The sequence below is a fragment of the Notechis scutatus genome, chromosome 2 (assembly GCF_049901735.1).
Source record: "Notechis scutatus isolate UNSWTSFEM ecotype Mainland chromosome 2, rNotScu1.2, whole genome shotgun sequence".
NCBI classification, from domain to species: Eukaryota; Metazoa; Chordata; class Lepidosauria; order Squamata; family Elapidae; genus Notechis; species Notechis scutatus.
Window position 1 is genome coordinate 198,856,055 of NC_142010.1, and position 25,832 is coordinate 198,881,886.

General features: G+C 36.6%; 1 protein-coding gene across 11 annotated transcripts in view; it reads right to left on the reverse strand.

The window, feature by feature from the left end:
• The window catches only part of KANK1 (KN motif and ankyrin repeat domains 1), a 142,079-nt gene that overhangs the window by 12,254 nt on the left and 103,993 nt on the right, over nucleotides 1-25,832 (reverse strand). For 3 of the 11 annotated variants that reach the window (XM_026675582.2, XM_087957775.1, XM_087957780.1), the window contains 2 exons: nucleotides 5,373-8,030; nucleotides 1,354-1,503 (listed from right to left, as the gene is read on the reverse strand). In XM_026675582.2, the coding sequence (XP_026531367.1) occupies nucleotides 1,354-1,503; nucleotides 5,373-8,030 (2,808 nt within the window). Of the gene's footprint in view, nucleotides 1-1,353; nucleotides 1,552-5,372; nucleotides 8,031-8,839; nucleotides 9,216-14,912; nucleotides 15,034-21,077; nucleotides 21,214-25,832 lie in introns of those variants that run through there. The other 8 variants (XM_087957774.1, XM_087957776.1, XM_087957778.1 and 5 more) reach the window with 7 other exon arrangements.

Below are 25,832 nucleotides of genomic sequence, written 5' to 3' on the forward strand. Positions count from 1 at the left end.
TTATTCATGCAAAGGATCGAAATCCACATATGATAACGTCTTGGTCAAGCTTTTGGAAGTTTGGATGGTGCAAGCCTCCACCCCACTCACATGTTCACACATCTTTACAATAGCCTTTAAATTTTAGCAAGGTTTTCTTTGGGGGAAGGAGTGTTCAAATCAGTACTGACTCATGGTGACTGCCTTGGCTTGTTCCTGCAGTTTTTTGGGCATAATGTATTTATTTATTTATTCATTCATTCCATTTCTATGGCCACCCAACAGTACCAAGTGACTCTGGGCGGCTTACAATTCTCAAATTATAAAACAATTTTAAAACATTAAAACAATAAAATTACCCACAAAACAAATAAGTAGAAACAGCAGCTGGGATAATTAATCAACTAATGGTAAAGCCAAGTAACTAGGCCCTTAATACATTCCAAGTATCAGGCCCAGGTACACAGCAACTTTTTAAAGCTTTGTGAAAAGCCCACAGGGCTGGGACCATTCCAATCGCTCAGGGCAGAATATTCCATAAGGCAGGAGCTACTGCAGAAAAAACTTGCCTTCTAGTTCCTGCCAATTGACAGTCTGTGGCTGATGGGATCTGCAGTATGCCCAATGTCAGAAATGATTGCCACTGCTCCTTCCTAAGGCTGAGAGTGAGTTGTCCAGGTGACTTTGTGCCTCAGGACTAGAACTCACACTCTCCCAATTTCTATTCTGCTACAACAAACTGACTATCTTGTCTTTAGCAATAAACTAAATGATTTTTTCATAGCCACATATGGAATTTTTAAAAATTGAGCATAGAGATGGAACATGTACCCAAGACTATTAAAATAATTTCTGAGTATAAATTACATATCCAACTTTCTGAACAATATAAATATTTTTAAAAGAATTCCTGAATCATATAATAAAAAGGCAATTAAATGCCAACTGAAATATCTGTTCAAAACTGTGCACAGATTGGTATACAAGATAAGCAGGCAGGTACAATAAATCAAAAACAAAGGTGCAAGAAGCTATACATATACCTAAAATATGTTTCATTAACAAAATGCATACTAATTTCCCAGTCCACATCATAAGTTATTGGGATACATTAGACTAGATTGTATCCCGTGTATATACCCTTTTTTCAAAATTATGATAAATTATAGTCAGCATATTTTACTTTCAGAACAGAGACCAAATATATTAAAAGCACACAAGTATAAGCATAGTTCTCCACAGGCCAATTACAATTTTTCTACATGAATTATCTAACCTTTTTAGCATTTCACTTGAGAACTATACTATGAGAATTAGAAAATGACCAACCTTTAAAAAAAAATTATGTAACAAATAATAGTATAACAGAATTACCATAAAGCCCCGAAGCAAGTTGGTCATCTGTAAGATTAATTGAAGATAATGTGCTATCCTGGGAAGTCAAAATCTTTTGGTCCTGTCTCATTCCAATTATTGCAGTCTTCTCCTCATTTATGGTCCCAATTTCCTTCAATTTTGAAGAGCCTGGAATTAGATGACACATTTTACTGTGTTGCCTTGTGGAACTAATATCTTACATTGCCCCCCCAAAAAAAAAAAAAAAAAGGCATTATTAGACTGTATTTTGTCAAATAATTTTTTTTTTGGTTAGTGTTTCTTCTATACATAAATTCAAATATTCCAATATTTGAGACATGGTTGGCTGAGGAATTCTGGTAGTTGAAGTCCACAAATCTTAAAGTTTCCAAGGTTAGACATCCCTAATGTATAGTATTCATTAAAACAATTTTTACTTGATAATCCTCCTGGAAGTCAGTCATCTTGAGCTAGCAAACGTAACCTTCCTGTTTTTGTTTCTAATGAGGGATAAAAGTAATACATTTTTCATCTACAAATATATAAATAACAATAGCATCATATTTTTTCAGCCACTAGAAGGGAGATATATGAATTTAAAATAATTTCAGATGATAACATTTGAAACTTCATTAATTTATTTCTAAAACTACATGTTTTTTTAAAAACACAATTTCATTAAAAATGTGACAATTTATTACAAGGGGCAGCTGTTTTACATCTTTTTAATGCAGCCCACAATACAGCTTGTTTACTTGAATGTTTATCATCAAGAAGCTACAATATGAGAACCAGAGTGGGTGGAAATAAATATGATTTAAAAATATTTCAGTCAATCTTCTGTCCTAAGCATAACATTCAACATTAAGGAGATGCAATATTCCTTTATCATATTGGTTATAATTATTTCTAGTTTCTTCTTGTAGATATATGTGTGGCATACCGTAAAAGGCTACATTGGAAAGTAAATTTAAAGATTATTGCAAATAATATAGTGAAAAGGAGCAGAATGCCAAGTCCTAGTTGTAGAACATTTCCTGGAAAACACTAAAAGCAGCCGGAGAAGTTGAATTTATCTTGCATACTTTCTCCCCATCAATAAATGGTAGAACCATTCATCAATTTTGTTTTGCTTGTCGTTTAGTTCAATGTCCTAAACAATTGCAGATGGATAACAAGAAGTTTCCACTGCGGCTACTTCCTTACCAGGAAAAAGGAAAACATTTTCAGGATTATAGGAATGCAACTTGCAAAAGAGTCCCAGATTGCAAAAGATCTTGGTTGACACATGAAACTGCTGTTCTATAGCCTTTAATTAAAGTATGAGGTCTGTGCACAAAAAGAAAAAAAAAATACAACTAGAGACAGTGTTTTCAGTATTCAAGGAATTGTTTTGGGTACATTTGACCAAAGCAAAAAAAAACCTATTTTTTTTCTTGTTCAGATTTTAAAATAAAAAACCTACACAGCCCCTTAAATCCTGTTCTTAAAAACTGCTTTATAAAATAAAATATTTACCAAACTACTGGTTTCATCATCAAATAAAAGTAACAAAAAAAAAAAAAAAACCAAACCCCCAGAAGTCAAGTACTGAACAAATCAGTAAAGTGTTATTTTGGCTTAAACTAATCCATTGTTTACGTATTACTGCTGTACTAAAAGTGATGGCAGTACATAGAAGAGTAAAATTTCCCTTCGTATTTTTGGAAAGCATGAGAAATGAAGAGAAATGGCCCAATAGCACCTGAACTGTGTTTTCAGCTCTATGGAGATAAAGACTCAATAACCATACCTGGGTTGACAACAATCACAGCATGCTAACACCTATTCAGTATTTTTAAGTGGGTCTTCTTGGAAAACGTTTTCTTGTATATTAGTATTTTGGGGCAACCTCATGTATAAAATTATGTACAAGTAATTAATTTATCATAACCTTTGTGCAGTGTAAACAAATTATTAGACATCATTCTCCAATTAGGGCAGAGACCACATAAACACACAAGACTGAATTAAGTAACAGTGATTAAAATGAATTGCTTGTAAAAGAAGGCAGGCTTTTCATAAAGATTGATATTCCATGAAGACATCCAGACAGAAACCACTCAGGCACACAGGTCTCTCTTTCGTACAAAAGCACAAACATTCACATACGTTATCCCCTCTCCTTTCAGCAAAAAACACAAACAAATACTGTAGATTGTTGGACGAAGACAGAATAAGGGGAAAGAGCTAGAATACGGAGAGAAGGATGTGAAAAGGGAGAACAATATCAAATAGAAATATAGGTAGTCTTTGACTTACAACCATTCATTTAGTGACCATTTGAAGTTACAACGGCACTGAAAAAAAGTGACTTACAACTGTGTTTCACACTTACAACAATTGCAGCATCACTGCGTCACATGAACAAAATTTGGATGCTTGGTAACTGGCTCATATTTATGATGGTTGCAGTGTGTTTTGGGTCATGTGATCACTTTTGGCGACCTTCTGACAAGCAAAAATCAATGGGGGAAGCCAGATTCACTTAACAACCATATTACTAACTTAACTGCAGTGATTCAACTTAACAACTGAGGCAGGAAAGGTCATAAAACGGGGCTAAATTCACTTAACAACCGGCCCTACCTAGCAACAGAACTTTTGGGCTCAATTGTGGTCATAAGTCAAGGACTAACTGTAAGATGAAATTTAAAAAAGTAATTAGGAGTTGGAAGAAAATAAATCTTGAGGAATATGATTATCTGCAGTGAGAAAGAGAAGGAAAAACCACTGCCATTTTTGGGGAGGTCCGAGAGCAAGGACTTTAGAAAAATGCAGGTGAAGTCTAGAAGGGAGAAGGCTCAGTCCAGCCCAATCTTTCTAGAATCCTGATCCTCAGCAGCGCAGAAATGACTTTTTTCTTTAGATCAGGGGTGTCCAACCTTAGCAACTTTATTAAGACCTGTGGACTTCAACTCCCAGAATTCCCCAGCCAGCTTTAAGTCCACAAGCCTTAAAGTTGCAGAGGTTGGAACCCTTGCTTTTCGATAGCACCTGCCTCTATTCTGAGACTACAGATGTTCTCCCCGTCTGAAAGCAATTATTTGAGGGGGGGGGAAACCTTCTTTTCCCTTCTCTTGAGTACTATGGCTCATGCAACCAAAGTTGACTCTAAGAGAAAAGAGGCACAAAGGTACAAAGATGTTGTTAAAAGGATTCTTATAAAGGAGGATGAGGCAACTGTTAGCTGTCTCTGCTCAGATGAATCCTACAAAAACCTAAAGTTGTACAGTATTTTATACAGACCTGTATTATTAATTAGATACCAAAAATTACAGACAGTGACAAAGCCTGCATCTCTTACCTCTTACACAAAGACTAACATTTGGTATGAACAGTTTGTACCTGTATCCATAGCAACACTTTGAAAATAGACCATTTTTTATACATAGCAGGGTTTCAAATAAATTCATGCCATTTTGGGAATTTGGAAAGCAAAAAAAGGCAAGGGAAACAAATATTGCTGGTTCACAGAAGTGCACAGTATAATCATTATTCAGTCTATATTAAAGTAAGTCTCATAATTTTGAGTAACATCCTGCCCTTCTATGCTATATCATCTTCTAGATCTTGAAACATTTTCTAAATAAAGGTGAAATCCATTTTTTTTGGCTAACTTAAATATCATGCATTGATGGTTTATGTCATCTCTGTTATTAGGATATATGATAGCCCAAAATCATGAGGAGATTGGTACGTCCTTTCTCTGGCTAACCGATTTTATTAAAAGACATAAAACTCCTAATGGGTGGCTGTAGCTCATAAAATTTTATGCCTGTAAATAAAATTGGTTAGCTGAAAAGGTGCTATCAAACTCCTTCTTGTTCTCGTGAGAGAGAAGTAAAGATATTTAGTGAACTTCTGAAGAATTAAAGAACAACTTTCCTAATCCCCAGACACTATATGCTAAGCAGTTGCAAAGCCCCATATATTCAGAAGCTGCAGCTTAAGGCAGACTGGTCTACAACAGCTTAGACTCAATACGCTCTGCCTACCTGTTGCAGTAGGTTTGTCCGTACATTGTTTTGGTACCTCTAAGCTGCGCAGTTCCTCCGTGCTTGCATATTTCATGACCGTGTTGATGGATGATAGAGTGCTGATGAGCTGAGAATTGAGAGAGCCTATTTGTGAGTGAGGTTCTCCAAAAGCGTCTGCTAGTTCAGCATAATTTTCAGCAAGGAGCATCTGCTGTTCTTGAACAAGCTTTTGAACCCGTTCAATGTAATGGTCCAGGCCGGTCCTTATTTCAGGCAGAGGAAATGGACTATCAGTGTCAGGGTTCCCTGAATCATCCACAGAATCATCCCCAACACCAATGCTTCTCGTGCTGGGTGGCGCAAGAGAAACTGGTGGTGGACCACAGGCAATGTTTCTCATTTTTAATCCAACTAGATAGTTCTCATGAATACTGATCTGACCTACTCCACAGTCTTTGGTCTTTGTTAGAGAAGATTTATCAAAGCTAGCAGTGGTAGAAAGCAAAGTCCCTATACCAATGGAACGAGTTTTAGCAGCAGTATTTATATCCTTGACCCTACCATCTCCGACAGCCACCGTCTTCAACTCCACAGCCACAGTGTTTGTCTGCTTATCAGAAGTGCTCAACAAAGTATTGGTGCTGGAATCTGTCGAAGTAGTTGTTTCTGTGTTGGTGAATCCATCAGCCTTTTCTAATATTGTATTGGTTCCCTGGTTAATTGTACAAGGCACTGCCATGATTCCAGAGCTGGCTCTGCAAGCAGTCTCTGTGTTTGTGCTGCAAGTTGTGGTCTTTTTAGCTGGACACAATGTCAGATCCAAAGAGTCTTTATAGCCAAGTGAGCACACTTCCTTGATTTGTAGTTCTGTCTTATGCAGGCTTAGGCTATCCACCAATTCCTCTGTATTGACCCCGGCTTCGCAGAAGCTCATTTCTGTGCCCACACATTTACTGTAGGTCTCAACATAACTACCAATACAACGATCACACATTTCATTTCTCTCTTTCACAATCCACCAATTCATGGGAACATCTGGCCCCACAGCTGAACTCTGCAACATAGGCCTACACAATACACCAATGCTACTCATCTGGGGACTGTTCCCTACACAAGAATCAACAATGTCCACGTGGTTTCCCACCATTTGGTCTCTCGTTTGCACTTCTGTGCCTATTGCTTTGCTGAAGACAAGGGGCTGTGCCATTAATGCCTTGTCTGATTTTTTCCTAGATCCAGCTGCCTGAAGCTCATGCTTTAATTTGATCATCTCCCTGTCGTAAGTGGCTTCCCTCAACTGCACCTCCAGTCGGTAGATTTTCTCTTTAAGGGATTCAATCATCTGTTGCTGAAGTTCTATCTCTCTCTCAGCCTCAGTAGACAGACCAAGCATTTCTTCAGACACCCCAGCAACAAAATCTTTAGTCTTCACATCTGTTCCCACGGCTACATCCCTGCAGGCCCTCAAAGCTCTGTTATATACCACAATATCATTCATGCTTTCATCTGCACCGACAGCAATCGACCTATTCCCTTTTGCTACATTTGCTCGACTGCCTTGCACAGAGGAAATTTCGTAACTGCTGTCCTGGATTTTCTTCTCCAGTGCTTGCACTTCAGCGGTCAACTGCCTGAACTCTTCTACCTGCTCTGTGCTATGCCCCACATTCCCCATATCTTCTTCACAGTCTATGTAAAGCTCCCCACCTCCTCTGACCGAAGGCAGGTGCTTCCACTGCTCTGCATTTCCCGCACTGTAAGATCTCTTTCTGAAAGTGCCTGTGTCATTCTGATTGACCATTCTTTGGCTTTTGAGCTTTGCCACCAGCTGTCTTTTTTCCTCCTGAAGTACTGAGATCTTAACCTGGAGCACAGGGATGGTTTTGACTTGCTCCTCCAATTCCTTGAGATGTTTGAGGGCAATAGCCATTTGTTCCCTGATGTGTTGCAGGTGCACTGGGCTCACATTAGTCACAGGTGTTGATACTCCTGAACTCAAGGGACTATGCCGAATAGAACTTCCCAAAGAAGAAGCCAGATAAAGACTACAATCTCCATTGCCTTGATAGCCATTATGAAATTGCTGGCACATCTGATTCTGGCTACTGGATCCTACAAAAGAAGGAAGTGAGCCAGTGGAGCCCGTGGCTCCAAAACTGGAAAGCCTAGGCCTCCGAGTTTCTCCAGGGATGGGCTGCATTGCCATTTTCTCCTGCTCTAATCTCCTACGTGTTTCCATGAGAGTTTTTGTAACTCGAAGGTTGTGCCTAGGCAGCTGTGGTGAAGGAGGAGGTAATGGTTTGGTTTCAGGGATAGTTAGGAAGCTTGGAGAAGCTTCAAATGCCAAGGATGGCCTTGCAGAGGTTGCCCCTGCTATTTGGCTTTGGGCTGTAAAAAGTAACGATGAATGTTTGTTTTCATCACTGTTGGATGAAGAAAGAGATTCATTTGATGTCCATCCACTGTACTGATTGGAGGCGATTTTGACAGGAGCAAAAGGTGGTGTCACTTTCCGCTTCTTCTGAATGTTCAGTTTTTTAATAGTATTTCCCTTCTGTATATCTTCCACATACTTGAGAAAATCCAAATCAAGCTGGTAGCCGTAAGGTGTCTCCACAAAATAGGGATCTTTCTGAATTTTGTCATCCTCCCCATTTATGGCATTTTCTTCATTTTCTAAAAAAAAAAGAAGAAGAAGAAACAATGTAAAATTTAAAATCTTTCTAGAAGTTAAAAATATAGAGATGCTGTTCAAATACCAGAACCAGTATATCATACTCCCCTGGAGAATGAATTGCATGTCTTGGGTCAGTTTTTAGCGTAGACTCACATTTCATGTTAAGATTGGGTCATCTAATTATAAGATTCAAAGTAAATGCATGCATTTGAGATGGGTTTGCATATAGCCATTTAAAAATATCACTGCTTATAATTAGTATCGGATAGTTCTGTATTGTTCTATAATGAAAGGTGAGATGGACCTGTATTCTGTGGCAAACTGTGTTCACAAACACACACACACAAACACACAGAGACAAATCATTCCTGAATTTATAAATGGTAGTAAAAAACAGCCAGCAGAGATATTTAACTCAATGCACTCAAATATAAAAGCAAAACAATATAAAGGAACCCTGACTCTCTGTTTAGGAACCCGTTCATGTAGGATTGTTCATGTTACCTCTTTCATATTCTTATAGCATGCACATCATTCACAAGACTGTCAAAAATATCTCTGCTGAAACAGAAACTGCCAGCTCAAATGTCAGGACAGGATAGCTTCCTGCCGTCACAGGAGACACATGTTTCAGCAAAGCATTTTAAATTAAACTACAATCCATCTACAGTGTGACTTCAAAAAGAGCATTGATGCCTACGTGTGCAGTATGAGCTGCTCCTCACCCCCTCTGCCCCATTCCCCAGCCTAGACACACAATAAAAGCCTGTAAGCACCGACGGCAGGATTTTCATTGAATTAATACTACCTTTCCATTTCTGTTTTTGAGTCTGCGCATACTTCTGTCCAAAGTCCACCAGGCTTTGGAATATTTCCTGCAATCATAGTTCCATACGTCACAGAAACTCTTTGCTTGCAAAATCCTGTCTCTCAACTTGCTCATTCTTTATCCCATAAAGGAAAAAATGTTTCCAGCATGAGTATAAATAAACAGATCGCAAACTTTTATAGGCTAAGCATTCACCAATGACTTTATGTTATTTTCTGCACTAGGGAAGGCCCTCCTCTCCCCCCATATTTCCTTTTTCCATTCCTTTTTGGTACATAGCTAGCTTTTTTAACGGCTCAGCCACTTTAAAAAAATCACAGGCAATGATGCAAGCATTTAAAACATAGAACACAGAATAACAAGGTAAGAAGGGACCTTGGAGGTCTTCTAGTCCAACCCCCTGCCCAATCAGGAGACCTTAGACCATTCATTATGTTGTAAGTTCCCTATAAAAATAGATGTCTGAGCAATGGACTAGCAATTGATTAGTGGACAAAATGCAAACAATAAAGGTTATATTTGGCTTGGCCATTTACCTTCTTCTGGGGATTTTATCACCCAGCCTAGAGGGGAGAATTGAAGACAAGCACACTCTGTGCCTCCCCAAATCACATTTTCATTTAATAAATATTACCGACCCTTTCTCTATCCAAGCCTTTAATAAGTGGTTCAAAACACCAATTGCCATTCTTAGAGAACCAAATCTAAAAACAATGAAATTGTTCCTAAAAAGAAAACTCTCATATACTTATCTAGATGTTTCAAGTGATATTTCTCCAGCTAGTTATGAAGGAAAACCTCTACATGCAAAATTAAACTAAGTCAGTGTAGTTAGTATTATAACCTGTGTATTTATAATAATTTACCTCTTCTTTTACATACAAAGTCACAATTTATATTTTTTGAGGAGGCACTTTAATCACCAGGAAAATTTGCCATGAGGGTATCTTTGCCTTAATTTCATCATTCAGCTTAGATTCCCATAGCAGTAAAATATGAATTCACTTCTGTTAAAAATACATAAAAAGCAAGAAAATGATTCAGCAAACTCGACAAAAGTCCAGTGAATTAAAATATTCAAATTCTTGGAAAAACTAGGGATCTGTGTTTCCTGTTTTGATAATTATACTGTCAAACTTGTTGCAGTAATAATATATCTTAGATTACATATCATGTTTTGTTTATCTTAAATGTCTCATATTTTGCTCTGTGTCATAGTTTAATGAATTAATATCAGGATGAACTATATTGTTTTTCTTATAAAAAGGCATAGAGTCATTTTTACTGAATCAAAAAATTCATTGTGCTAAAAGTTCATTTCATTTGTTTATGTTAAAATTACTCTAATGAATCCTCTCTTAATTCATTAGAATTTTAATGGCTAGGCAAAATAATTAGCTTTTAAAGGGTTTTGTTTTACTTGCATGAAGACTTCCTGCTTACTCATTTCTCCCTTTCTCAAATAAAAACGGATTACTGATGAAACACAGATTGCTTATTTGTGTCACAAGTCACAAACAACAGAGCTTCTACAGACTTTTGCTGCATGGCATGATAAAATTCTGTTTTGTTTTGTTTTTTGCTAAATCTCTATAAAATTAGACTTTCGGTATAGTTAATATCTGGCTTGATAACCCTTGGCAATTTCCCAGAAGCCTCTAGGCTTTTTACTAGAAATAGTTGAAAATACTTCTCAAATGTATTTAACAAATAACTTATTTGGCATAAGGACTATATGTTAGTACTTGTAGAATCTTGGCTGAGACATCACCAAAAAAGATCAGGATTATGGGCTACTTTAGGAAGTAAAATTATGTGGAATAGTAACAAGAGGCACTTATGTATTGTTGACATGAAAACTACATGAATGTGCCCATTAAATCATTAGCAATAGAACTCAGCTTGAATGAAACTACCGTGTTTCTCATATAATAAGGCTGGGTCTTATTTATTTTTTTTGAGCCCCGAAAAAATGGCTAGGCCGCCTTTTCGGGGGTGACTTAATTTCCCCACCCCCTTTTGCATCTTCGGGCGGGCGGGCGGCGACGGCTTGGATGTTGACCTCGGCGTTGGTGGGGCACTTTGTATCGGGGTCAACGCAGGTATCACCATATCCGGGTGTGCAACAAAAGTACTTCCTAATGGCAAGCCCCCCCCCACCATTCCCCCCCCCCATTTTGCATGTTTTAATATAGGCCTTAATTTGGGGGAGGGGCTTAATTTCATTTCATGCCTATAAAACATGCTGGGACTTCCTATTGAGGGAGGCCGTATTGTTGGAGAAACAGGGTACCTTACCTATTCAGAAGCAACATATTTCATTCAATTGGAGTCATTTATAGGGTACAGGATTATGCCTGTCAGGGTCCCAGAATATATTGTCTAGACCTCTGGATGGTATATGGTGACTTAAATTTATGAATTTGGTTCCCTCACAAGTCAAATATTTTTTAACCTAGATGGAATGGTCAAATATATACTGTATTTGTAGGAATTCAAAATCTTCTGATGTATACTAAGTTTAACAAATCTACATCTGTAGTGGAACTAGAAATATGTGATCCAGAAGAGCACTTTCTAATACTGTAGTGATTAACAATCATGTTGCATTTATTAATTGTTATGTCCCTATAATGACCATCTAGATGCTTTTCTTGGATATATGTCATTATTTATGGCTGGAGATTCTAAACAAGTTTTAGATCCTTTACTGGACAGTAATATTGTACAACTAAATTCAATTCTGTACAACAATCGGATTAATCAAATGGAGTAAACCTCATATATTTTCCATAGATGACAATGTTTTTGCATACTGAAATACATAAAACTACAGGTCTATTTAGTATTTACATTATTTTAAATATCTTGGCATCATTAATGCAAGAACTGTTATTCCAAGAAAAAAATATTCTTTTATAGTAGTATACATATTGAATTGTTTATTAGTAATGTACGGTCTTTGCATTTCAGCCCAATCTGTTGACTCTCAGCATTATATAACAGAGCAATGCATAAAGAAAAAGACATAAAGGCATAACTCATTCAAGAAGGCTGTCACTTAATGCCAGTTGGATTACAAGCCCAATAGAATAAGCTTATTTTCTGGAGGAAGGGACTGTATAAACCCCCAGGGAAAATAAATATTATAGCATGAGGGCTACAAGAAAAAAAGGCAGCCATTGTACATATTCACCCTGAACTCATGGGGCATGTTCTTACCACATAGGCAGATTCAGTCTAGGTAAGGCATGAGTACCCTGGAGAAAGGTGACATCATAAGGTTTGAAGAGCAGCATTTGGAAGTGAATCTAGAAATCTACTGTTGACTAGTGCATTAATAACAAGGCAAATAGATGCTTACAAACTCCAATGAGTTACAAACTCTCTTAGAACATTGGAATGGCCTCTTCCTAACACCATTTTAGAAAAAGGCAAAGACTATTCCAGAATTTTGGAGTGTAAGTTAATACAGCACCTGGGAATTGCTTAATTTTTGATGATATTATGTTTATGTGATATTATGTTTCTATTGATAATTTCTGTTTAATGCTAGTTTTATATTGACTGACGTCTATGAATGGAGAATACAAACCATGCAATTAAATTAAAAAACATTTTTATAACAAAATTTAGTCCACATGCTTAAACAGCATTACAATATACTTTCAGCTATCCTAAATCTGCAATTTTTAAATAATTGTTGTAAAGGCAATTAAAGAGATTTTTAAAAAGATATATATTACATATTTACAGTAGGTTTTTAAAGAATTGGAACATCCCATATTAACAAATCAATGGTCTGGAAGAACAATTACAGTTCTTATGAAATTTAGACAAGATAATTTCAACAAAAGATTTTAGGTTTGTTGGATAACTTTGAGAATATTTAGAAAAGATGGGTTGTCAACTTTATCAAGCTAGAAGTGTAAAATGATAAATAGAATGCTTACACATATAGCAATAGCACTTGTCATGTTTAATATGCATTGATCTCTTGAGATGGCTTTGCATGGAGTAATATGATTTGATATGAATATAATTTTTGAATTTTGTAAAAAAATTGGAAGTTATCATTATATGGAAATTTACAGATTTACTGAGCATAGGAAAAAAGATGACTTGGAATCTGACTATTTTTCAGAAATTATGGTTACATCAGGCGCTACTAAGCAAAGTAGTATAAGAAACTGGAAAAGTAGTAATATTCCAGATATTAAGGGCTGGATTCAAAAGATATTAACTTGCTGTTGAGAAGGCATTTTTATCTAATAAAAATATTTTTGGTATGTTCTTCTTTGGCACAAACTTTGTGATATATTTGTAATATTAGAGAATATTATTTTTAATGTATATTTAGAAATTTGTTTGATATTAGATGAATTTGTAATATATATGGCCTTTTTGCTAAGTTGATTAGTTTTGTTTTTCTTTGTGTTTCTTTCAAACTTAATATAAAAATGATGAGTCTTTTGTGATGAAAATACAAGGCCACACAAATTTACAGTTCTATACACACCTTTTGCTTTTAAAATAGCTCTTTGTTAATGTAAAAGGAAAATTTGTCAGCATTATTCCATGTGCTCAAGCTTTTATAAATATATTTGAGTTTTACATTCTGTTCATTTCCTTCTATCCTTTTTCCATACTGAAGAATTAAACAGAAAAGACCACACATTAGGCCAATAAAGATTTTTACGTTCCTACTACAAGTAGGGGGAAGGCTACTTTAGAAAAGCTATGTTTTAAAGCTTTTTTTGTTCTAAAAATGTTCATGAAGAAAGAAGCAAACAGACTGGAGTGGTCAAAACACCTGAGAAATTGGCTGAGATAACAATTGTATAAAGCATAAACATTAATCTCAGTGGGAATTACCACAAAGACAACCTATTATGTCTTCAAAATTCTATGTCAGCAAAGATAGGAGATCTGCCAACCCAATACCGTTTTATAACTTTTCTAGTATTCAGGCTTATTCAACACCAACTCCCCCTTAATCTATTTTAATACACATTTATATTAACTATACAGTATGATTAATGAGTGAAAATGCCTTATCCAAACAACAACACAGAGCATTCCAACATATTATTGGTAAATACCTGCAAAATTCACATGCTTAAAAAGTTAATTCAAGCATTCAAGCAGTGCTTAAAAAGTTAATTCAAGTATTTCCTCAAGGAAACAAATAACTAATAGAGCAGTTGAATGCTCTTTCATGAAATTACAAGAATTTCCCCCTAATATACTTAAATAACATGTAAAGATATTGTGGCTGGAATCCTAGCCTTCAATCTGCATTGAGAGCATATATCTAAAAGTGGAAGAAATGATACAAGGTAAAAGCATATGTATATGTATCAGAAAGAATGCACATTTCATTACATCAATCAAATGGCCAGCAATTTATAAAGAAAAGTACCTATTTTCCAGACAAAGTCCAAATACCAAAAAAGCGTACCTCAAATAGGAAAAATATGAAGAAAATTAATTCTTCTATTCTTAAATAAATCAGTTAAACTTGATATTTACGGGATGGGGACATATTTAAAAGGTGTAAATTTCAACACTTTGGAATGGAAATATTTCTATCCCTATGACTGCATTCCAGCATACAAAAAGACAAATTCTTTAGATCTTCAGTGACAAACCTTGTTATATCCAAGTACAAATGCCACTCACACTTCTGTATATATTTTTTTAAAAACCTGCTAGAATGAAATGCACTAATGTAACTGATATTCAGATAGTTACATCCAGACAAATGCTGTGTGAATCAAGAAAGAAGCTGGTTAAAACCAATGATGAGTTTGGCTAAAGCTGAAGTTAGTTATAAATAGCCATTTTTCTTTGGACTAACAGAGTTTTACTTTGTATGAGAAAACAGTGCTATCTTTATGTTAAGAACTCGCAGAGAGAAGCCTAGCCAGTCAATATAGCTATGAACTTCTTGTTCTATTTTTGAATTTTTAAACATAAAAACAAACTACAAACAAAAAGTTATCTTAAATCTAGCATCATATCCCCCTCGTTATCTGTTTGCTTTACTCACCATTCTGGGAAGAAGGGAATACTGCAATGTTTTCTTTGCAGGAACTTGGGTCTGGAGCCTTAAACAGAATATGTACTCCTGACACATAAGCAGGCAAATTGCCCAGGACTTGCTGCAGAGAATTTATTTATGCTCATTTGGAATTTCCTGACAAAATTCTCTCCTCCTGCCCAGGCTCAGCTAATGGAGTTCCAATCCATTTTTTCTTCTTCACATTTTTCAGCATACAAATATTTGATGATTATAATTCAGAAGGTACAGATTTCTGGAGAAAATGTAATATGGCAGAATGCATACTTCATAAGTCACAAAAAGTAACACTTTTCTGACTATGTGAAACAAGTAAAATTGGATAAGAATGAAAGAAGGTGTCCCAGACCTGGATAAAAATGAAAAATATTTTTCACAGACTGGCCTCATTCCTTACCCACTTGGCCCAAGGGCAAAAAAGGCGGTAATAACTATCTCTCTTGTGATCATGTTACATAGAGCATTTGAATATTTTTGGTTTTCAATACCACAGGCAGTCTGTATTTTGCTCGTATTGGCCCAGCCTGGCTTATAATTTAAAAGCTAAAAATAAATACTTGACAAAAAGACTTCCTTAAGGATGTGGCTAAAAGCATGGTGAACACATTTTATAAGACAAAAAGATATGACTGAAATAATAGATGGGCCTTAATAAGCCCATCAAGAATAAGCCCTAACTACGTGCATTTTTACCTTCTAAAAACTGTTACATGATACTTATGACTTCAGGAAAAGAAGTGGTGATCTAAGACTGCAGCTGGTGAATAGATTTGTAATTCATCTCTGGACAAAGACAGGACTTGAGATTATTATTATTTATTGTTATTTTTACTAACTTTATTTGCTGCCCATCTCATTTTGAGATCACATCCAAGTGCTCCAGACATCTGCTTCTTGTAAGGAAACTGCAAGACAGTGGACTCTGGCAAGTTGAGAACACGGCACAGCCAACTTTTTACTCAAAATTGGATTGGCACCTTCGAAAGGACAGTGGATTGGCATACTTCTTTTTCTAATAATTTTCTAACCTGCCTTTATTATTTTTGAGGAATAACTCAACGTGATGAACATATACACTGATTTTCCATCCAATTTCAGTCCTTTGAGGTGAGGTGGGCTGAGAGACAACGATTGGCTCAAGGTCACCCATCTGGCTTTCGTGTCTAAGCCAAGACCAGAACTCACAAAGTTTCCTGGTTTCTTGGCCAGCATTCAATACACCAAACTGGCTCTCAATGTCTTTAATGGGCTTTTACTGATCAGGACTGAACAATGAGGCTTTAAGGATTATTTAAAGATAAGGGATGGGTAAAGGAAGAAGACATCATTTGTTGTATTTTAAGAAGAGGTGATAAGCCGTTAACATTGTTTATACTTGTGAGGAAGATGGGAAGTCACCTTTTTTCTATATTTCTTTTCTTCTTCTACTTCTTCACTATATTATTTTTTCCTTTTCTGTTTTTTCTCTTCTGCACTTTTTTATTCTTTTTTAGTTTGCATTAGTTTTTTTATCTTTTTTAAAGTGTAATTTTAATAACATAAAATTTATAAAATAAATTCTATTACATTTATAATTATAAACCTAAAGTCATATAGCCTGTATTCCTAAGGCAGCAGTTATTGAAAACTGTTAATAAGGCAGAATAGAAACAAACAACCCACCCATTTTAGATTAGTAAATAATTGTCAATTTAGGTTTGCTCTTATAGCAGAGTTCAAAGTCTAGGGATTTCAAGAAATGTTCTGCCCCAGAATCTGGCAGCATGTTTTTAACAGCTTCTGATTGAAAAATATTCTCTTAATACTGTTTGCAAAGGACACCATATTCAATTAATTCTGCTTTTGAGAAGTACTGCAAGAATGGAATTCAAACAAAATCAAATCAGAATTATTTCCCTCCAAAAATATTTCTGTTTTCTCGCTCATATAGGAAAACTCCTAGGTTATAACACAGGTATGATAAATTCATAGACAATTATTGATCTTTCCGTTTTCTCCTATCTAGTCCATTAAACTAGTTTGCTGTCTGTTGCATAAAGGAACCAGCATCCAAATGGTGGATAACAAATGTCTGCTCATAGAGTACAGATGCCCTTATATAATAAAGATATTTGGATGGGGATGCAAATGCAGCTTTCTTGGTATAAGAGGCCACATGGAAGACACATCCCCTCCCACCTTAGAATAACATCCCCAAAACCAGGGATGGGATTCAAATTTCTTAACAACCAGTACTGTGGGTGTGGCTTGCTGGTCACGTGACTGGCTGGGCATGGCTTGTATGTAAATATTTATATAAATATTGATTTTTTTTTTATTAAAAAAGGAGCAACTTTTACCCCAAAACAGGCAGACAGATTGAGTTGTTCCCAGAATCACAGATTCACTCAGAGATCTATCATTCTGCAATCTGCTACCTGAGTCTGTCACATAAAATTTGCTAGCAACCAAACTCACAAAGTTAACTCACAACACACCATGTATGTAAATATTACATTTATTTTATAAAAAAGAGCAACTTTTACCCAAAATCAGGCAAAGCAGGCAGGCAGATTGAGTTGCTCCCAGAATCACAGATTCACAGATCTACCATTCTGCAATCTGCTACCTGAGCCTGCACTGAAAAATAGAAGCTTCAGTCCTAAGGAAGGTTCAGCTCTGTTTTTAGATTGGCTAGAAAGCAAGAAATCCAACAATTTTCTGCTTTCTAGCTAATCTAAATCTCCCGGCACAGCTGATAGTTGGAACAGCTGATGTCCGGGGGGAAAAAAAGGAAAAATAACAACTTACCAAAAATTAGGCGAAGGCACAAGGCAGGCAAGTTGGATGGCATGCATGCCAGATAAGGAGTGAATGGGCGGGGCGGGGAGGGGCCAGCCAGTGGTGCAATTTGCCGGTTCTCCAAACTGTGCAGAATCCTAACAACCAGTTCTATAGAACCGGTCCAACTAGGTAGAATCCCACCCCTGTCCAAAACTATGTGGAGATAATTCTGTTCTCATTGCCAGGTATTATGGTGTGTTGGTGTGCAGATGATTGACTGAAAAACAAGCCACCATTGCATGATTTGCACACAGGAGCCAGAAGGGATGTTGGCATTGCTCTCTCTCACATAAGCATAATAATAGCTGATCCCAAGGTGGATGTGTGGTTTTATATACACTAAAAAAACCTAAAATGTAAATAGGCTTTGTCCAAATGACAGAATGATGTTCAAACAGACTTCATGTATGCAGTCACAGTAAACTTGTTGCTTGGCTCCATTAGATGTCAAAAGATCACTGAATCACCATATCAGCACAGCACAGATAACAGGATGTACAGGTACATTTTCATTTGTGCCAGCAGGAGATGCTATTAATAAAAAAACCAATCAACATCCAGAAATATAGAGAGCTCTTTCTCCGCCAAGACATGTGTCATATTCTGTTCTGTAGGTCCTAACACTTCTCAAGCTATTCCGTTACTTGCTCTGGGGAGAGGGCTGCCTGTCTCTACTACTCATGGAGTGACTATCTTATGGAGAGTTAACTGAAAAACCTTCTCCCCCAACTTTTAAACGCAGGACTGAGTTTTCCAAGGGTAGGTAAGGGGGCACTTCAATGAATATTAGTTCCTCAAGATGCCCCGTAGTGCTATGTGTTGCTACCACAAACAGGAGATGTTGAATTCTAGCTTTCATACACAGAACATGCAAATCTGCCCTCCTGGTGGGAGATCCTGGTTCTTGGCATAGGCTGAGTGAGGACTCTGGGGAACCCATGATTTAGTTTAAAAACTGCCTCATCTAACGATCTCCATTCCATCCACAATTTAAGTCACCTTTAAAATGTTTGAGGAAATTGTGCGATTTCGATCCGTGCTCACCGCTGGAGCGCCCCGAGCCGGCTGGTTTCAGGGCTAAGCCACCCCGTAGAGGAGGAACAACCACCTTTTTCTAAGAAGCAGCTTTAGGAAAAGAAATTTGCAAAAACATTCACAATTCTGATCCTTTTTCTGATTAAAGGGCTTAGAGTCCATCCCATTTATTGCAGTCACTTCTTTCAGGGGAAGCGAGCTTTACTCTTTCGAGTTCAATAGATTGGAAAAAGTATTGCTTCAGGGCTCTTGTTTCCAAGGAGCGAAAGTCCCCAAACCATAAGAATGATAGGGAACTTTTCATAAGGCTTTTTCCTGACAACAAGACATTAGACTGGGATTTGTCCCCTGATGTTTCTTACACAAAAATATTGAGGCAAACCTGACTCCAGCAACTGACTGGGTAAGCTCCCAAAGTTTTCTTGGCAACATTTTGAGAAGTGGGTTGCCAGTGGCTCCTTCTTAGCAATGAGAGATGATAACTGCCTTAAAATCACCCAGTTGGTTGCAGAACTAGAACTCACAATTTCCCAGTTTCTATCCTGGTGCATTTAATCCCAACACCAAGCTACCTCTCCACCAAAAAAAAAAAAATGTTTGTTTTCCTTTCCTTGGCTCCAAGAGAAAGGAAAAGAAATCCAGTACAAATATTTCACACAACTTGCCAACTCCTACAGTGACAAGGAGTTCCAAGTGCACATACCTCATTAGATCTTAAATTTCATGAAGTAGAAACATGTCAAAGTTCATATTTTTTGCACATTTGGCTAGAATGCCTTTACATGCATTATTAAGGACACATCCAGACCAAAGTACAATAGATAATCAGATTTCGAGACATAATGTTTGACTTTAAACCCTCTGAATCACATTTCTTAACTTTCTTATCACTGACCATGATTGTAAAGCACAAACTTGCTTCTTGCTTCTTCCTCATATCCTGTCCAGACCATCTTTTGGATCCCTTCTAGAACTCTTTTTTAAATATCTCATTTTTCTTTAAGCTCCCCTTCCTTCCTTCCCTTCTTTCTTTCAGCTCCCATTTATAAGCAGTTATCAATTATTAGCTTTCTTACAAACAATAATATGCATTACAAAAACCAAGCATTGTTGAGACTATGACAGCTGTCCTTACTCCATGCAATCCTCTCATCCTTTACAATAGCTTTTATAAATAGAAAGGCAGATTGGCTCTAGCATTAACTATAATATCCCTTAATGCTTCTCAAGCAGTTGTCTTTAACTGCTTCTCCTGGGCCTTTCTCTCATGAAGAAGGGATATCTCCCACTTTCCCTCAGCCACCTCTTTGCTCAGTTTCCTTATAACACTTAGTAGGGAAGTTTTGTTATCTTTACTAAAAGTGTTTTTAAACAGAATTCTAATGGCAAAAACATTTGAATAAACAATAATAGTTTCTCATGCCCAAAATACCAGTCAACCTAAACTCAACCAGCTTAAGTTAGAGGCAAGAGAAAGTTCAAATCCCAAATGAGGTACAGGGTCAAACAGAAGTAGTATAAGGGTCAAGGATCACTACTTGAGCAGACAGGTTAAAGTTGAGGACCATAGTGGAATGCCATCATCAACTGATTTGTGAGGCATGCAGCTCCCCTTATATAGGAGAGGCGTGATCCACATTTGTTCCTTTAGAAGGGCAGGGTTGTTTCTGGCCAATAGTTTTGCTAAGTGCCTTTCTTTAGTCCTCCTCTCTTCAAAGCGAGCCCTTGCATTGGAGGGAATTAGCTCCACCCATCTGTCTTCTGAGGCCAATAATCCGCCTCTCCTGGTTGCTAGGCAACATAAGCTTTCCCTGCCTGTAACTCTTCAAGCTGAATCCCACTCAGGCTGATAACCCTCCTGTAATTCCTCTTCATCTGTGAAATTCTGGGAATTGAAATCCACTCATCTTAAAGTTGTTAAAGGTTGAGAAGCCCTGATCTAATGAGTCTGAGCTGGGCATGACAGTTGTGTCAATAGTTCCTCCAATCTAGCTGAAAAAGCCTCCATCTCTGGCAGGGTTCATGTGTTATGTATGCTACAGTACCCACACTCCTGTAGAAGGCCAGTCCAGTACTTGGCCCTGAGTATATTTTCCTCCTTTTTGCCTGGCTTCATCACTCTGTTGACTATGCCCACTGTTGTTGTTAATTTGTGCATCAGCCCTTAATTTAGAATTTGTAGGACAGATACCAAAGAACAACAATACTAAAGGAGACTCCAGGATGATAATAAACCTTGAAAAAAGTTTATTAAGAAATTTTCCCGAATATACTTACAAACATCAGACGGATATTACCCCAGATTTCCCCAAGCGTTAAACCACTGAACTATACATTGCAGTTCATCAACAAAGAATCTTCCAGGTTTTGACTAGCTTCCTCTACTCAGAGATTTCTGGCTGCCCAGATCTGGACTGGAAAAAATGAATGACCGTGAAAGGAGAGAAAGAGTTTTCCTGCAATTATTAGTCACGTCCATTATTCTTACTAAATCTTTGTTCTCCAGTCCAGCCTAGATCTGACAGAGTTTAAAAATATCTTCTATGTCTTGAGCATTTCAAATCTAATTCTTTGGCCCTTTCTATTTGCCCATCAAGCCTGACTGCTTTTATGTCTGAATTACAAATTCACAGAGATACTGACTTATGATTTTTTTCCCTTTTAATAAAGAAAATACATAGCTATTTGTTAAGTATCAAGATGGAAGAGGAACAAGTAAAAGAGACAATGATAGCATGGACTAAAAACTTTGGCTATTTGATTGAGTTAGATCAATGGCAGAAATTATGGAATAGGCATTATAAATCAACAATGTCTACTGCATACAAAGAAAATCTTCATAAAATGTTTTATAGATGGCATTTTCCACCCTTAAGGTTAGCAAAGATGTTTAAGGATAAATCTGCAAAATGTTAGAAATGCCACTAGATGCTTGGTCACATGTGGTGGACATGTCAAAAAGCAAAAAAAAAAAAAAAAAAAGGACAAAAATACATACATGGCTTGAAAAAATGATAAAACAACATATGGATTTGAAACCAGAGACATTTTTTGCTGAGCATTCTACCAGACAGGTATAACAAAAGGAATATATATCTGATTTTACATGTATTGAGTGCAGTGAGAATAGTATTTGCACAACAATGGAAAAGTGAAGAGACTCCAACAGATGAAGATGTGATTAGAAAAATATTAGAATGTGCAGAAATGGATAAGCTAAAACTTACAATTAAGGAAAAGGAAGAAACTGAATATTTTTTGACTTGGGACTTATTTTATCAATGGTTAGCTGACAAAATCAATGGTTAGCTGACAGGAGCTAGAAACAGAGAAATATATGAAAGGATTAGTGATATAAGGAAGATACGTTAACTTAGTTGAACAAACAGTATGATTATTGTGGTTATTAATATTGTTGTAAATGCTGTGATTATTATTTCCTAAAATGATTTGTACCCAGACAACATACCGTTCAATAGAAATTGGAATTTTTGTATGTTATAACGTAAAATAAAAACTTATTACAAAAAGAGAGAGAGATTTTGACTTATGGATAATGAACCAAAAGAAGCAGCAGCAACGAGACCATAACCTGCACTGAAAGAGACAGTGGAACAATAATCACAGATATCTTGAAAGACTCTGGAAAAGGAGAGAATTCTGTATCTTTTTGAGGACAGGTATTGACTATTATGTTTCTGTTATACTCCACATTTTTCAAATAGCAAGCAGTATTCTTCATTTAAAAAATCTGAAAAACGTGAATGGAAGAAAGTATCCCCCTTGGTAGTTCATGTCTAAGATGAAAGCCATTTTCAACTGCAATTCCTAGAAGGTTATGCTGCTGGAAATTCTAGATACTATATATTGTTTCAGGGTGCTAGGCTGGAAAAAGGGATATAAGCCATATAGTTCAAAGGCAGGATATAATAACTATGTGAACAGGAGCAATGGCTTTTATGAGTCATTATTTGTAAAAAAAATATTAAGCAGCCATATTCTGAATAATATAATCTTCTGCACTGATTTTGAGGAAGGCCAAATAGTGCCCAATAAACCAGCCTAATAGGTCAAAAAACAATACCCTATACTGTCATTTCTTAGAGAAGATTTTTTTTTCATAATGTATACTAAAATGTAACAAGGGTGCCAGCGCAATCCTTATAAGTATTTCTACTGCATATAAAATTATTGGCCAGATAAGGACGTGGAGCTGATCAGAACCACTGTGCAGGCAGGTAAACTCAGCCAGCTATATTTTTATTTATGCTAAAATTATGGATAGTTAACAACTTTGTGGATATCCTAATCCAATTCAGTGGACCTCAGTTACCCAAATTGTAACTGAGAGGAGAGATAAATTATTTAGTAGAGATAATAAAGATCTGATGGGGTACTTCCTCAGTATATGTAGCAACTGAGGGGTATAATTTTTTGTTTTTGTTTTTAAAGAAGCCACACAAAGAGTCATCCTGCGTGTTAAAAATATCAATAACTGCTCAGAAATTCAAGTGAATTAGCTCCACAATCTTCCAGAGAACATCTGGGTTAAAAAAGTGGAAGAACAAATAAAAGCAACAAGGTTGCAGTTATTTATAGCTGTCTATGTAACCAAGATGATGATGTCTTGGTGATCCTTTCCAAAACAAATGGCTTTGTTATAAGTGGGAAATAAAAGTAATGGGGAACTTTGACTCTCCCATCATCTGCTAAGAAACAAGCTCTTGTTCAAGACTGTTTCTTTAACCAAATTGCTCATTTCTCAGCTATTCTTAATTTGATAGTAGCCAATAGGGAATACTTAGCTGAAGATCAGGAAATAGCAGCAACATCAGAACAAAGCAAACATGAAATAATGAAATTCTTGATTTTGGGGTGGGGGTGGGGGAACAAAAGCGGACAGTATCAAAACACATCCTTCAATTAAAAAAACAAACAGATTCAACGTACTCCAAATTATTAGAAGCAAGCAGATGGAAGAAGGAGCTTAAGATAGGGGAAGATCCTAAAAGAGGGAACAGTAAAAGCACAACTGCAAACATTCTAGAGACAAAAATTGAGATCAGCTATAAATAGCCAACATGGCTGTCAAAAAAGCCTGGTGATCTAAAAACAAAAAAGGGCAGATAATGGAGTGACAAAGAAGTGTAAGTCATCAAGGTAAAGTACACTTCACGGATACTATAGATCAGACCTGGGCACTTCACGGTCACCAGGCCACATCCCTATCTGGCCTTGTGAGATCAACTGAAAATTAGAAATCAAATATAAATAAGTGTATGCCATGCATGCAATACAATTCTATTACTTTTATTCTGAAGGCAACTGGTGTTTTTTCCCCAATTTATTCATGTGTGTGGGTGCCTACACACTTCATAGTAACGTCTTGGTCCTACTGGTTCAGCCTTCCACAACAGCCCCAGTTTCTCATGTGGCCTCTTGGGAAAATTAATTAATTAATCACAGAATGGCAAAACAGTGATTAACAAAGCAATAACAGAAGCACTGGACTCCTATCTTGGCTCAGCTATCTCCAAGACAGAGTACACCACTACGCAATTGTGAAAAACAAAAGCAGTGTCAAAACTTGAGACTGACAGAAATATGCTGAAGGAATACCTATTTATTCTGAATGAGTTTCAAATTCCAGAGCCAAATCAATTGCAGTAATTGCCAGATCAGCATGGATTTGTCCAAAAGATGTCTAACCAGAATAATCTTAACTTGTATCTTAATTAGGTACCTTCCATAGTAGATTATAAAATTGCTCTAGATATAACTCCAGCCAAGCATTTAACAATTTTTCCCATGATGTCAAATGAGCAAACCATTTCAGTATGGACACCCTGGCAATTAAGTAAATACATAACTGGGTTAAAAACCATGAAGGCTAAAAATAACTTGGGGAGAGGGGAAACAAAGCTGTGTGATGAAGATCCATGACTTAATAGCCACTAATGAAACATTTTTGGAATAGTTGTTGATAAGACACTGAATGTGAATTGGTGGTGTTAATGACTGCAAAAATAAAGTTAAAAAAAGGTTGCAACAACAGAGGTACGGCTTCCAAATTACAGGAAGCAAGTATTAATTTCATTTTGTGTGGTGATAGCATACAAATTTTATCCAGAAAGACTGGACTAGACTTAGAGAAAGGCAACAGGAAACATCAGACAACTAAAAACTAAATCCTATAAAGATTGAAGGAGTTGGGTATATTTAGCCATTTGAAAATATAACTGAGGATGAATATGATAGATAACACTTCTTTAAATACCAAGAGACAGGAATGTCAACAACTGTCCGCTGTTCCAGAGCTTAAAAAGCAAAACGTGCTTTCAGCTACAGAAAGAGAGATCTTGATTCATGTCAGAAAAATGTTAGAAAAAAGCTTCCTAATAGTAATTCAGTAGCAGAATAATGAGGTCAATACCTTGTTTTTACTGTTGGAATTCAACTAAAGGCTATACAGACATCTATGGGGAATACTTCAGTTTGGATTCCAACACTGCTAAGGGGTTGGATTCAGTGGCTTAAAAAGCCCCTTCCAACTCTATTATCTTAGAAAGAGATTACACTGGTTTTTAGAAGCAGAAGATATTTAGCTACCAACACATATTTCTGCCAAACCCATAAAATCTAGACAATATATTTTTGGAAGTTGCTTTTGAAATTATTCATGTTGAGAATGTTCTTGGTAAAGTTTCTTTTCTCGCCAAAAGATCAGCTCAGTCATCTTGCTTTTTACTGATGTGGTCAAAACCACATGAGTACAGCAACCTGCATTTATTTTTTGCAAAGGATAGCTCTCTCTACTTCTGGAAGATCTGACTCTCCCGAAAGCAGTGTCTGAGTCGTTATAGTTACCCTTTTTATTAACTTCAACTTGTCTAGTTTACAGAGTTAACAGTGATACACATGCCCTTTAATTTCAATTCTTATGAACACCTCCTGGAATTGGTTAGGTAGACAAATATTGATTAGTGAGCAGTTAATTAGATTAGTATTTCTGGCCAGATAGTGGGGATTTTA